Source organism: Crocuta crocuta, unplaced genomic scaffold (genome assembly GCF_008692635.1).
Source record: "Crocuta crocuta isolate KB4526 unplaced genomic scaffold, BGI_CrCroc_1.0 scaffold762, whole genome shotgun sequence".
NCBI classification, from domain to species: Eukaryota; Metazoa; Chordata; class Mammalia; order Carnivora; family Hyaenidae; genus Crocuta; species Crocuta crocuta.
Window position 1 is genome coordinate 785183 of NW_027529524.1, and position 11614 is coordinate 796796.

The 11614-nt window shown below is 53.7% G+C and overlaps 3 protein-coding genes across 6 annotated transcripts; 1 reads left to right on the forward strand and 2 right to left on the reverse strand.

Annotated features, from left to right (window-relative positions):
* Window positions 1–418: 418 nt before the first annotated feature.
* On the forward strand, window positions 419–2824 carry RNF5 (ring finger protein 5). Of its 2 annotated transcripts, XM_077760865.1 has the most exons (6): window positions 419–658; window positions 1577–1595; window positions 1691–1803; window positions 1914–1968; window positions 2045–2162; window positions 2265–2824. In XM_077760865.1, the coding sequence occupies exons 1-6, from the start codon at window positions 519–521 to the stop codon at window positions 2360–2362; spliced, it is 543 nt and encodes a 180-aa protein (XP_077616991.1). In that variant the 5' UTR covers window positions 419–518; the 3' UTR covers window positions 2363–2824. The 2 variants fall into 2 exon arrangements, with proteins under 2 accessions (XP_077616991.1, XP_077616992.1); XM_077760866.1 differs by lacking the exon at window positions 1577–1595 and having other exon boundaries at window positions 575–658.
* A 218-nt stretch (window positions 2825–3042) lies between these two features.
* Window positions 3043–7463, reverse strand: AGER (advanced glycosylation end-product specific receptor). Of its 3 annotated transcripts, none has more exons than XM_077760962.1 (11): window positions 5910–6049; window positions 5628–5734; window positions 5304–5469; window positions 5067–5131; window positions 4835–4922; window positions 4551–4733; window positions 4280–4435; window positions 3944–3947; window positions 3668–3691; window positions 3435–3561; window positions 3043–3311 (listed from the first exon to the last, which is right to left on the reverse strand). In XM_077760962.1, exons 1-11 carry the CDS (start codon window positions 5959–5961, stop codon window positions 3243–3245), a joined length of 1041 nt encoding a protein of 346 aa, XP_077617088.1. In that variant the 5' UTR covers window positions 5962–6049; the 3' UTR covers window positions 3043–3242. The 3 variants fall into 3 exon arrangements, with proteins under 3 accessions (XP_077617088.1, XP_077617087.1, XP_077617086.1); XM_077760961.1 differs by lacking the exon at window positions 3944–3947 and adding an exon at window positions 3975–4116 and having other exon boundaries at window positions 4308–4435; window positions 5304–5496; XM_077760960.1 differs by lacking the exon at window positions 3944–3947 and adding an exon at window positions 3975–4116 and having other exon boundaries at window positions 4308–4435; window positions 5304–5496; window positions 5628–7463.
* Window positions 7464–7466: 3 nt separating this feature from the next.
* Window positions 7467–11563, reverse strand: PBX2 (PBX homeobox 2). The gene is made up of 9 exons (XM_077760964.1): window positions 11399–11563; window positions 10397–10470; window positions 9911–10158; window positions 9620–9810; window positions 9302–9437; window positions 9033–9186; window positions 8553–8641; window positions 8360–8446; window positions 7467–8233 (listed from the first exon to the last, which is right to left on the reverse strand). Exons 1-9 carry the CDS (start codon window positions 11437–11439, stop codon window positions 8141–8143), a joined length of 1113 nt encoding a protein of 370 aa, XP_077617090.1. The 5' UTR covers window positions 11440–11563; the 3' UTR covers window positions 7467–8140.
* Window positions 11564–11614: the final 51 nt, after the last annotated feature.

The following is an 11614-nucleotide window of genomic DNA, read 5'->3' on the forward strand; positions in this document are numbered from 1 at the left end:
CGCATTTTCCTTAACCACAATTTTCCATCGAGTTCCAGCCAATGAAGTGCTTTGGAATCCTAAGCTCCAAAGTCCAATAGGAATCCGGACATTCTCTGAAAGGGGAAGTGAAAGAAAGAAAGAGGGCTTGTAGTAGGCGAGGCCTGTGTAGTCCCGAACCAATTGCTTCTGGCCTTTGATTATGACTGGCAGCTACTCAGACGAGTAAAGCTCCCCCGGGTCGGGCGACCGGACGTATCGAGTTGTTACCAATCCCGTCGCATCGCATACTGACTGAAACTGTATCAGCCAATAATCATTGGTGCAAGGGCAGGACTGCTCAACCCTCACCCCTACCCTTTGGACCAATCCTTTCTTTCGACCTGTGTGATTGGCAGGCACTCAGGCCAATAGTGGCTAGAAAACTTTCAAGCCCGCCCAAAGAACGTGGGCCGGAGGCGGTTTCTTGTTGTTGGGGCGTGTGTATCTGTGTTTTTGAGGGGATTAAGGGGTACTTGAAGGCGAAACAGAACCCGTCCATGGCGGCAGCGGAGGAGGAGGACGGGGGCCCCGAAGGGCCAAACCGCGAGCGGGGCGGGGCGGGCGCGACCTTCGAATGTAATATATGTCTGGAGACTGCTCGCGAAGCTGTGGTCAGTGTGTGTGGCCACCTGTACTGGTGAGAATTTGGGAGTGGGAGAAAAGTGGGTCTCACCTCCATATAAGGAGGCTGGGGGCGGGATGGCATACAATCATGCAGATAATTAGAGGACACATCCCCGTAGGTGAGGCCCGAGTGTGGGACTTAATATTTCTTTTTTAGTATGTGTCGGCGAGAGGGTCACGTCTGTACAGAAGACACCCATGGAACAGAAAGTCAGTGGAACTAGGAGTTGAGGGGTATGGGTGTGTTAGGAGGAAGTGGGGCCAGACCGGGGGTAGGGCAGGCACAGCACATCTGTACAGGCGAGACCCGACCCACCTTACCCCAGAAAGTGAGGGGTCTTAGCTGTACAGGTGGAAACGGATTAGATTCAAAGATTAGGGGAGACACACATTACTTCAGTAGGGTGAGACCTAGGGAATGTGGAATCACAGTCCGATGAGATATTGGTAGGCAGTGAGTGGTATGACAAACCTGAGGACAGGGGGCAACTTTGAGAAGTTAAAGGATTGTGGAAATAGGGACTTTGTTGAACCTAGAAGAGAGGAAAAGGAGTAGTGGGGGAAGGTGCTAGTAAAGGGGGAGTCTGGTTTGGGATTGATGGGGGCAAGGAGGGGCTGGGATTGAAAGAGGAGATCTGGAAAACTGGTTGAAGAGAACTGGAAACCGAGTCAAAAGGCAGAGAAGGGAGGGGATGGATGTGTGTGTGTGTTGGTGTGTTGGGGGAGAGGAGAAGGTTGAGCATGTTGAGGAGGGATATAGCTTTAGATGTTGTAAGATCAGAGAAGGAAGGCCAGATTGGTGGGCATGGTAGAGGTTGCGGAAAATATGAAAAGAAACCTGGGAAGAGGGGGTGAGATGGGACTCTGTGAGGTCAGGTCCGTGTCTCTTTTCTGTAGCTAGTTTGACTTCCTTTTTTTCCCTCCCATCCAGTTGGCCCTGTCTTCATCAGGTGCGTACTCAGAGGAGATGAAGAGGGAATTGGGGAGGTCTGAGGAGTTCAGAGACCCTGCTGTGTACTGGAAACCACTTCATTTTCTCCCCCAGTGGCTGGAGACACGGCCAGAGCGACAAGAATGCCCAGTGTGTAAAGCTGGGATCAGCAGAGAAAAGGTTGTCCCTCTTTATGGTCGAGGGAGCCAGAAGCCCCAGGACCCCAGGTGAGAGAGAGGGGGTGGTGCTGAGGGAAGACAGAAGGCTTCTGCCCTGGGAGCGGGGTGTGGAAGAGGAGAGAACCCTTCTCCTTGCTAGTCCCTCTCCTATTCCTCAGATTGAAAACTCCACCCCGGCCCCAGGGCCAGCGACCAGCTCCAGAGAGCAGAGGGGTGAGTCTTGTCTGATTGTGTTCCTTCCTTGCCAAAGACCTGCCCTGTTCCCCTCTGACTTTCTCCACCTTCCTAGGGATTCCAGTCATTTGGCGATACCGGGGGCTTTCACTTCTCATTTGGTGTTGGTGCTTTTCCCTTTGGCTTTTTCACCACCGTCTTCAACACCCATGAGCCATTGCATCGGGGAACAGGTAAGAGCCTTCCCTCAGCTCCTAGCAAGGAGCCCTCTGTCCCCAGTCCCCTTCCCAACCTAGGAGTGGATGTTTCTTCCACAGCTTTCCTCTCTCCTACAGGTGTGGATCTGGGACAGGGTCACTCGGCCTCCAGCTGGCAGGACTCCCTGTTCCTGTTTCTTGCCATCTTCTTCTTTTTCTGGCTGCTCAGTATTTGAGCTTTGTCTCCTTTCTGCCCACCTCTGGCCAGAGGAGAATCAGTATTGGGGGTCGTTGCTGACCCTTCCTGACTTCAGGCCCCTCCTCCCCAACTACTCCATTTATATTAGCTGAGGCCAACTTTTTAGGAGGGTGTGGGGAGGAGTGACGTCTTTGCAGACTATGGAAGAACCTTCTGCTCTGAACTCACTGAGTAGCATCATAACCCCCAGCTCTGGGATAGAAGGACAGACAGAAGAGAATGTCTGTTTCTTCTCCCTCCTGATCCTTTGCTTCCCCCCACATTTCTTGATTTGGTCTTGAAAGATGGGCAAAGCTCCCTCTTTCCCTGTCCCCTACTTTCCCCATGTTGATTTAACTTAATTTTTCTCTCCCCAATGTCTATTATGGGTTCTGAGTTAAGTGCTTCCTTCCCCTCACTACCTCCTTTATTATAAATTCAATAAACAAGGTGAGATGTATTGATGGAAGCTTTGCCTACCTTTGTCCTTCCTTCCTTCGAGAACAGGAGCAGCTTCTTCCTAACTTAAGTAAATATCTGTGTGGTGTGGGGAGGCATGACGGTGAGCCTCTCTCCTTCAAGGCTTTTAAGGGTTCAGGGGGTAAGAGTGTCTTACACACACACACACGCACACATACACACACACACACTCACACACACACATACACATACACGAGCAAATGGGGCAAGGTATTTACTTCTCACTGTGGGAGGCTCTGGTTATGGTAGCAGGTTTGGTGAGTTGGGGTACAGTTACACAGGACGGAACTAGTGTGGGGCCAGAACAAAGCGGGCAGGGGCGGGGGAAGAAAACAGAGCTGATGGATGGAGTCTGGCTGTGCATCCCTCAAGGTCCTGCTGCACTGCCCTCAGCTGCCTCAGGCTCCTCTGACTGATTCAGCTCTTCGTGCTCCTCCTCCTCCTCCTCCTGGTTTTCTGGGGCCTTCCTGGGGAGGAAGATGGGGAAGAATGTTGCACATGGTTCCTAGCACTCCATCATTCCTCCCCCTTACTCCCCTCCTTGCTGCCTGGAAGTCCGAAGTCTGAGGTGTCTGGCTTTCTCCACTCACCTCTCCTCTCCTCGGCGTCGCTGTCTTTGCCATATGATGGCCCCAATGAGCAGGGCAGCTATCCCCAGGCCTCCCAGGACCCCCAGGCCTAGGGCTACAGTTCCCAGCCCCTGCCCTTCCACAGAACCTGTAGAGAGATGGGGAGAAGAGCGGGCCCGGCCCCTCGCACTCCCATTCCTTTCTTGTTGACCATCACCCAGTCACGTTGGGGCCATCTGCTTCCAACCCCTCACCTGCAGTTGGCCCCTCTTCTGTTTCTGAAAGACAAAGTCAGAGCAAGTTAGGAGGGAAGGTCTTAATTTGAAAGAAAGTAGGTTATTTTGTGGGAGTCTTAGTGGAGTCTTCCCCTTTCTTCAGTTCAGAGAAGAGAGGGGAGGGGACAGGCTGGGCTGCTCTCTTGGTAGGGCTTGGGTGGGGCAGGGGAGGCCTGGGTGTGGGTGCATGGAGGAGACAGTGCCAGGATGGAGTAGGGAATTCGAGTCTGCACGATCCCTTAGCCCAGCCCCAGCGTCCCTGGGATTTGTGGAGAGGTCTCCTCACCGATGATGTGGACACTGACAGCACGGCTTTCCTGGGTCCCATGGCTAGGATGGGTGGCCACACAGCTGTAAGTTCCCTGGTCCTGAGGCCTTACCTCAGAGAGGAGCAGCACGGGGTTGGGGGGAAGGGGTAAGGGCATGCCCTGCGGGGAGAAGGGGGACAGGAGACTGTTACAACATCTCCACACATCCCATACTCCTGTCTTTGTCTCCGTATCTTCAGATATTCTGTTGTCTTCCCCAGCTCTTTGCCTGCCTCTCTATGAGCCTCCTGTCCTCCTAGTTGCCAGTGATGTGTCTGTCGACTTCCCAGCCCCCTTTCCAGGTTACTCACGTCCTTGATCCAGTGGATTTGAAGGGAGGACTGGGCAGGGGTTTCACAAGTCATGGTCACGGTACCACCAGGAGCTACTGTTCCACCTTCTGGCTCTACCACCAATTGGACCTCCAGAGGCACAGGCTCTGGGGGTGGGGGCATGAGGTTGAGAGTTATAGCTCTGTGTGGTCCCTGTGGCCGTGGGCTTAACTCTTCCCTCCTTGAGGGCCAGACATTCAGGCCCTCCCCACCTCCACTCACCCCAGACAGTGAGTTGGATGGGGGCCGTGTATAGGGCTCGGCGCCGGGGAAGGCCAGGGCTGAAGCTACAGGAGAAAGTGGGATGGGGAGCTCCTCCCAGGGCTGGGGTCACAGTCAGTTCTGACTGGAGTGTGAAAAGCCCTGTCTCAGGCTGTCTCCTGGTCTCTTCCTGCACAGACACTCCTATGGCAGGGAGGAGAGGGGAGGACAAGGCAAGAAATCCCAGGGTGGATGTGGGAGGGGTCAGAAAGAAGGCAGCAAAGAGGGGGGACTTTGGGGCTTACCTTTGCCATCAGGTATGAGGGGTTTCCCATCCAAGTGCCAGTTAAGAGTCCCTTCAGGGTAGCCCCCCTCAGACAAACATGTCCCCACCTGAGGAAAGAGTAACCATCATCTTTGAAAATAAGAGACTACACACACATGCACACACAAAATGCACACACATGCACGCACACGGCTTACACCCCCTTCCTCTTCTCAGGGCTGCTTTCTACTTCTCCCCTTTTCTTCCACTACCTTATTGGGGACACCAGCCATGAGTTCAGAGGCAGGATCGACAATTTCTGGCTTCCCAGGAATCTCTGAAGGAGGGAAAATTTCAATCAGGCTGCAGTGCTGAAGACTCACCCCCGGTGTGGGAACTAGGGCATCTGAAGTCACAGGTTCTCACACACCAGGGCCAAGGAGTAAAGGGCTGGGGTCAAAACTTTTCCTTAGATCAAAGGTGGGCCACGGAAGGCCCTGAACTCTTACGGTAGACTCGGACTTGGTAGGTTGACTTCGTCTCCTTTCCATTCCTGCTTGTTGCCCGGCACCGGAAAGTCCCCTCATCCTGGATCCCTATTGCCGGCAGGAGGAGGGAGCCATTGGGGAGCACTCGAGCTACGCTATCCCAGGGGCCTCCTTGGGGAGATAGGACCTTCCAAGCTTCTGTTCGGCCTGTGTTCTGGGGACGGAGGAAAGGGGCCTGAGCAGTGCAAGTCCTTTGGGAAAGGACTCCTGAGGCAGGGAGGTGGGGATACAAATCATCACTGATCTCTCTGGAAGTGGGGGAGCTGCAACAGGAGCCCGGCTTACCAGTTTCCATTCCAGCTGCTGGGGTGGTTTCTTGGGGGCACCCCTACAGTTCAGCACCAGCGGCTTCCCAATCCGGGCTGTGATGTTTTGGTCTCCCACTACTGCCCCTGGGAGACAGTATGATGGTGGAAGGGTAGGAGGAAAATGGGGGCTAATAAAACTGGGACAAGGTGGGTGAGGAAGCTTGAAAAGCAGTGCCCAGGTTCTAGGAAAGTCCTGGACAGATGTGGGGAGGATGGAGTGCTTTCTGCAGGGAGGATTGGTGTGAGGGGAGTAGCTCACCCCACAGACTGAAGACCAGCACCCAGGCTCCAGCCGCTGCCCCTGCTGCCATCCTGCTTCCTTCCCAGGCTCCTTGTTCTGTCTGCCCCTCACTACGGTGGCCACCGCCCTAGGTGGGGCTTGCACCCTCTCCCCTACCCCCATCTTCCCGTCCTGTCCCGTCACAGGGAATGCTAGGAATTCATGCTTCTTGGACAAGAGTCCTTCAGATGCTAGGAGAAGGTTATCACCCCACCCTTTAGGCACTGCTAGTCTCTGGGCCCGGCCACAACCATGGGGGTGGGGAGTGTACCTCCTAGGGTCTCTTATCACTCAGGACCCCCAACCCATCCTCTCAGTCCACCAGGGCTTGCCTGGTAGACACTTGTATTGCTTAGGCAAGGTTGCTGGGCAACAGGGTTCAAGCCCGGAGGGAGGGGGTGAGAGTGAACCACAGAGCCTCGGTGGTGAGGCCAAGGCTGGAAGGACTTGGGAAAAAGACCTGTTTGGGGTTTTATGAGAAAGAGAGATTCTGGGAGGGGGTTCTCATGTTTTTGAAAATAATTCTCAACTAAACCCAGGGAAAAAAGAAATTTCTTTATTTAAAACTGTGTATGTGTGTGTATATGTGGTTTTTTTTTTTTTTAGTAGTTTTTATTTTTTTCCTGTGAAAACTACAAGTTTACAAGTGAGGAGAGAACTGCCCCCAGCCCATGCCTCCCACCCACCACCCATCACACACCTAACCTGCTCCCCTTCAGTCCTGCCTGGATCCTTGACAGGAGAGGTTCCCCACTAGGACAGTCTTGTAAAATCCTGAGGATGTTTGAGGGGTTCAGATGGCAAGGGTTCTGGCCAAGGATGGGACACTGGTGATTTTACTTTCCCCCATACCTGGCTTTTTGCAGCCTCCCTCCTCTCTCTCCCCACCCTCTTGACTTTGGATTGAGAATAAAAGATGCCTCATTTCTGGGGAAATGGAGAGAGAGAACATAACACAAGCACCCCAACCCACATTTAACATATTTGGCAATAAGCCCCTCCCCATTCTTTCCCCTCCAATCTGCAAATAGTAGTTAAAAAAAAAAAAAAGATTTAAAGACGTGTCACTCACAGGGAAAGGTGGCATTTCCTCAGAGTTACTGAGTCCAGCCCTGCCCGAGGGTTGTGAGAAGTGGGGGGTGGGGATAGGTCAGCAGATCAAACCCCTATCTCCACAGCAAATACAGCAAAGAGCTGCCTGCATAAGCAAAGAACATCTAAGTGATTTTAGGGGTGCAGGCTTGGTGCCCTGCTAAATGTACTTTCTGATGGACAGGACTGGAGCCAGGTGGGCCTCTTTACAAGTTCTATTTGTTCCCTTTCTCTTATGACCCCTTTGGCTATCACCTCTAACATGGGAAAGCAATTAAAAAAAAAAAAAAAGAAAGAAAGAAAAGAAAAAGAAATCAATATATTTATAAAAACATCTACTTCCCCAAACTAAGAATTAAGAACCAATAACAACAAAAATTTTTAAAAATACAGATGGCTCTCAGGGTTTTTTTTTCTTTCCTTTAAAAAAAAAAAAAAAAAAANTCCTTTTTAAAAAAAAAAAAAAAAAAGTTCAACCCCAAAGCCCAGTCAACAATTCCCTAAAGTAGCAGAAACTCCCTCCGAGGTAGATATCTGAGTCAGACACTCTAGTCCACCGAGCGATTCTATTGGTTTAAGATGAGCTGCGTATGAGGTAATAAAGCCATCTGGAGGGGCTGGGGGTGGGGAGGCACAGGGTTCATGGCCCATGTCCTCTGTCCAGAAGGTGTGTCCCCGGTTTTGGCATCTCTGGTCAGGCAGGGCTGGCTTCTCCACAGATCCCAGAGCAGATAAGTGGGGTGGGGGACGGAGAGTGGGGGAGCTCAGAGAAAGAGAGAAATGGAATATAGTAAGAGGTCGTGTGTGTGTGTGTGTGTGTGTGTAAAGGGAAAGGGATCTGACCAATAGGATTCTGGGTTTTGTGAGAGAAAGGAAAAGAAAGACTGAAAAAAAGGAAAAACGGAGACAGACCCCACTCTCCCCTTAGGGGAGCCCATTCTCCCTGCCACGAAGTCAGCACCCCCAGCACTGAGAGAGTCTGGTTGGGGAAGGGATAACCCCATTTGCCCTTCTCTGTCTTGTGCTTCTCCTGTGTCTGGGGTTTGTCCTCTGGATGCCCGTGTCCTCTTCAAGATTCGCCTTGTGAGCCCCCACCCCTGTGGCCCTGAGGGGCAAGATCAGTTGGAAGTGTCAGAGTGAACGCTCCCTGGTCCCTCTGTCGGGGACGTCACTGAGGATGGGGTTACAGCCTCCTGCCAGCCACCGTTTGCCTGGAAAAAGAGAGACACGGTTGGGGCAGGGCTCTGGGAAGTCCAGTATGGGGACAACACTGCCAGCGAAAAGGCCCTCTTGTCCTGGTGAGAGTTGGACAAAGAGAGCTTCAGGTATCCACTCACCCTCATTTCCCGAGGGCTGTACATCTGGCCTCCCCCAAGGTTATCCCCGTAGCCCCCTGGCCCCATTGAGTGTCGGAGTGATTCCACCTGCAGGCAGCAAAGAAGGGTATGACACAGTGACAAGTCTCATACCTTGAAGAGAGGGAAACCAAGTTTGGGAAAGCCCTACTCGATGGGAGATGGGCCACCTGACCTGGGAAGCAGAGTAGGAATCTCCGTTGAGGCCGGGCATCCCCAGAAACATGTCTCCGGATCCTGAGAGATTGAAAGAGCCGCCAGAGCCTTGGGGGAGTAGAGAAAGAATTAGGGAAGAGTAAAACAGAGGCCTTGACAGCAGACAAGATTCTCACTACAGCTCTGGTTTCCAAAAAGCCCTATGAACTAGTTCTGGGGGTGTGACACTATACACAAATTATCCGAACGACAATACTGCAACACTCAGAAGGGGTGGGCAGTTTCTGAGCTCCCCCCTCCCTCTCTGACCACCTGTTGGAAGATAGGCAGAAGTAACTTTGCTGGAGTGGCCTCTGTCCCTTGACATCTCCATCCCATCTTAGCTACGTCCTTCTCACCCCAAAAGGCCCCCTCTCAGCTGTGATCCTGCCTAGACAGGAAGTGGGAACAAAAGCAGGAAGTGTGCAAAACAGCCAGCCAGGATGGCATTGGGGTCCACCTGCAGAGGAAGGGGGTGTCGGGGAGCTGGTGCGGCTGTGGCCCCCCTGGGTGACTGACACGGCGGTCTTGACAGCATAGATGTTTGCCTCCTCTTGGAACTTTCCAATATTTTTCTTATACCGAATCCGCTTGTTGCCAAACCAGTTGGAGACCTATGGGGTGTTGAGCAGAAAGCAGGGTCAGGGGGAGAACTTTCTATTAAGCCCCTCAGTCGGGAAAATCAGAGAGCTTCTGACCTGAAAATTCCTCCCCAAGTCTCCCCAATACCTGAGAGACAGTGATTCCGCACTTCTTGGCAAGCTCCTCCTTAGCCTCCTCACTAGGATATGGGTTACTCAGATGCGAGTAGAAATACTCATTGAGGACCTCAGTCGCCTGTTTGCTGAAGTTGCGGCGTTTTCGTCTACAGAAGAGGGAGAAAGGTGGTGAGGAGGCCCGCTGTACTGGATGGGCCTCCATCTTGCCTAACTCTAGAGAATGCCACTGCCACAGAGTACCATGTTGTGTAATGCAGTGGCCCAGGGGCTTGGAGAAGAATAGGAAGGAGCCCAGGGTTGGGGGCTGGCCTGGGCCCCCAAGCCCCACCTGGCATCCAAGAAGCGGGAACGCAGGATCATGACAGCCTCACAGGTGCTCTGCTTGAGTTGCATCTGGATGGCGCTGAACTTCCGATGGATGATGCTCACCATGCGCTCCATCTCCTTGGGTGCCACAGGCCGTGTGCGGCTCTGTTCCCTCAGAAGATTCATGACGTGGGTTGTGAACTCATTACAAGCCTGTAGTGGGAGCCAGTGGACTGTGAGGAGGGGCCCTTTGGCCTTCAGATTCCACCCCCAAGAGCCTCTCCTTTCACCCACTCCAGCCTCGTCTCCTCACCTGCTCATATTTCTCCAGCTCCGAGTGGTAGATGTGGCGGATCTGAGCAAGTTTGCTGCGATAGTCCGAGTGTTCGATGGAGTTGTCAGGGGACACGCCGCCCCCGGAGGCTGCTGCGGCTGCAGCTGCTGCTGCTGAGCCCCCTCCTTTCTCAGGCCCAGCCACACCCTCTGCCAGAAGCATGTTGTCCAGGCGCATCAGCTGTGGGTCCACCGGCTCCTCCTCTTGGGAGCTTCGAATGCTGAGGCCTAGCATGCAGACCAGTGAACTTAGGGACCCAGGGAACCCACAGCCAGCTCTCAGCCCTCCTGGTGTCTTCCTGGAGACCCAAGTTTCCAGGTTTTGGTTCCCTCCCCAGTTCCCCTTTAGCAACTTCCCTAACCCCTACTGTTCTCAGGGCCCCAGGCTATCAAACTCTGAGCTTGAGTCCTATAAAGAACAGGATTCTGTCCCCAAAAGGGATAAGTCAGAGAGGGTCCCACATACCGGTTTTCTCCTTGATTTCACACAGGACGCTAAAGAGAGCAGGCTTCATGCGGTGGCAGTTGAGGGCGTGTTTCCTTGAGAGGAAGGGAAGAGAACAGTTGAGGAGCTATAGAAACAGAGGAGGGGCGGAGTGAGGGAGACCAAGAGGGTGAGACGGGAGCCTTCAAACCAGAAGGGAGGCACAAAGTGGGGGTGGGGGAAGAATGGAGTTGGGGGGTTCTTGGGAAGAGATCAGCTCCCAGAGAGCAGAGATGTGGGGAAGCTGCTTGGGTTTAGGAAGATGGAGGGAAGGTGCAGGCAGCGCCTGGGCATGCACAGGGCTGTGGGAAATGGGTCTAAAGGGGTAGTGAAGGAGAGTTTGGGGGTGACTGCTGACATGAGGGTGACTAGGTAGATTTCAGAGGAAAAGAGATGGAGACTGCAAGAAGAGTCAGAGTTTGAGGTGCCAAAGAGGGGTTGGAGGACTTGAATACAGATGTGTGTGAAGGGTCCTGGGACTGAACAAGGCAGGAGGCTCTGATAGTCCTAGTGTCCCACTGAACTGGGGCCAAGGGCAGGTGAGGGCCCTTGAAGACTAGGCCATGGTGGAGAGGTGTGGTAAGAGATTTGGGAAGGACTGTGGAGGTCCCCAGGCCTGGAGAGTATGGGGGTGGGCTGGGAGGAGAGTTAAGACAGCATAGCAGTTTCTCAGGCTCAGAGCCAGAACAGGGCTCTGAAGATGGAAGGATGTTTAAGGGAGTATGGGGGTCAGTGAGAAGTTGGGGGGTGGGGCTTGGCCACCCTGGGTCCCCCTCTTTGAAGGTTTCAGGGCCTGGGGGTGAAGGGAGGTTTGTGAGGGATGGCTTATTTTGGAGCTCCCAGGAGTAAGGAGAGAAGAGAGCTGTAGGTTCCTGGAGAGGATCCTGGAGTAGGGGCTGGGAGGGGAGGATTCCCAGAAGATTCAGAGCTTGTGAATGGGGCTTCTGCTGGGTCCGTGTGGGGTCCCGGGGTGGGGGCACTCACTTGGCCTGGGCCTCGTCCAGGCTCTGGTCGGTGATGGTCATTATCTGCTGCAGAATGTCCCCGATGTCTTGCTTCCCTCGGCCTCCCGGGACCCCCCCGCTACCCCCACCGGGGTCTCCGCCACCGGGAGGCTCGCCAGGGCCCCCAGGCTCCCCACCCACCAATCCCAGGCCCCCCCGGCCCCCACCTGGAGGGGGCGGCCCCAGCAGCCGCTCT

Excerpts from the sequence above, each read along its gene's own strand:
- PBX2 (XM_077760964.1), bottom strand. The coding sequence starts at position 11,439 with ATGACCATCACCGACCAGAGCCTGGACGAGGCCCAGGCCAA. Across the intron at positions 9,811-9,910 it reads AGCTGGAGAAATATGAGCAG|GCTTGTAATGAGTTCACAAC; the intron begins GTGAGGAGACGA and ends CTCCCACTACAG. Across the intron at positions 8,447-8,552 it reads ATTCCTACTCTGCTTCCCAG|GTGGAATCACTCCGACACTC; the intron begins GTCAGGTGGCCC and ends TGCTGCCTGCAG.
- AGER (XM_077760960.1), bottom strand. The coding sequence starts at position 6,053 with ATGGGGGTAGGGGAGAGGGTGCAAGCCCCACCTAGGGCGGTGGCCACC. Across the intron at positions 4,923-5,066 it reads TGGCTGGTGTCCCCAATAAG|GTGGGGACATGTTTGTCTGA; the intron begins GTAGTGGAAGAA and ends CTCTTTCCTCAG. Across the intron at positions 4,436-4,550 it reads CATCCAACTCACTGTCTGGG|AGCCTGTGCCTCTGGAGGTC; the intron begins GTGAGTGGAGGT and ends CCCCACCCCCAG.
- RNF5 (XM_077760865.1), top strand. The coding sequence starts at position 519 with ATGGCGGCAGCGGAGGAGGAGGACGGGGGCCCCGAAGGGCCAAACCGC. Across the intron at positions 1,804-1,913 it reads CAGAAGCCCCAGGACCCCAG|ATTGAAAACTCCACCCCGGC; the intron begins GTGAGAGAGAGG and ends CCTATTCCTCAG. Across the intron at positions 2,163-2,264 it reads GCCATTGCATCGGGGAACAG|GTGTGGATCTGGGACAGGGT; the intron begins GTAAGAGCCTTC and ends TCTCTCCTACAG.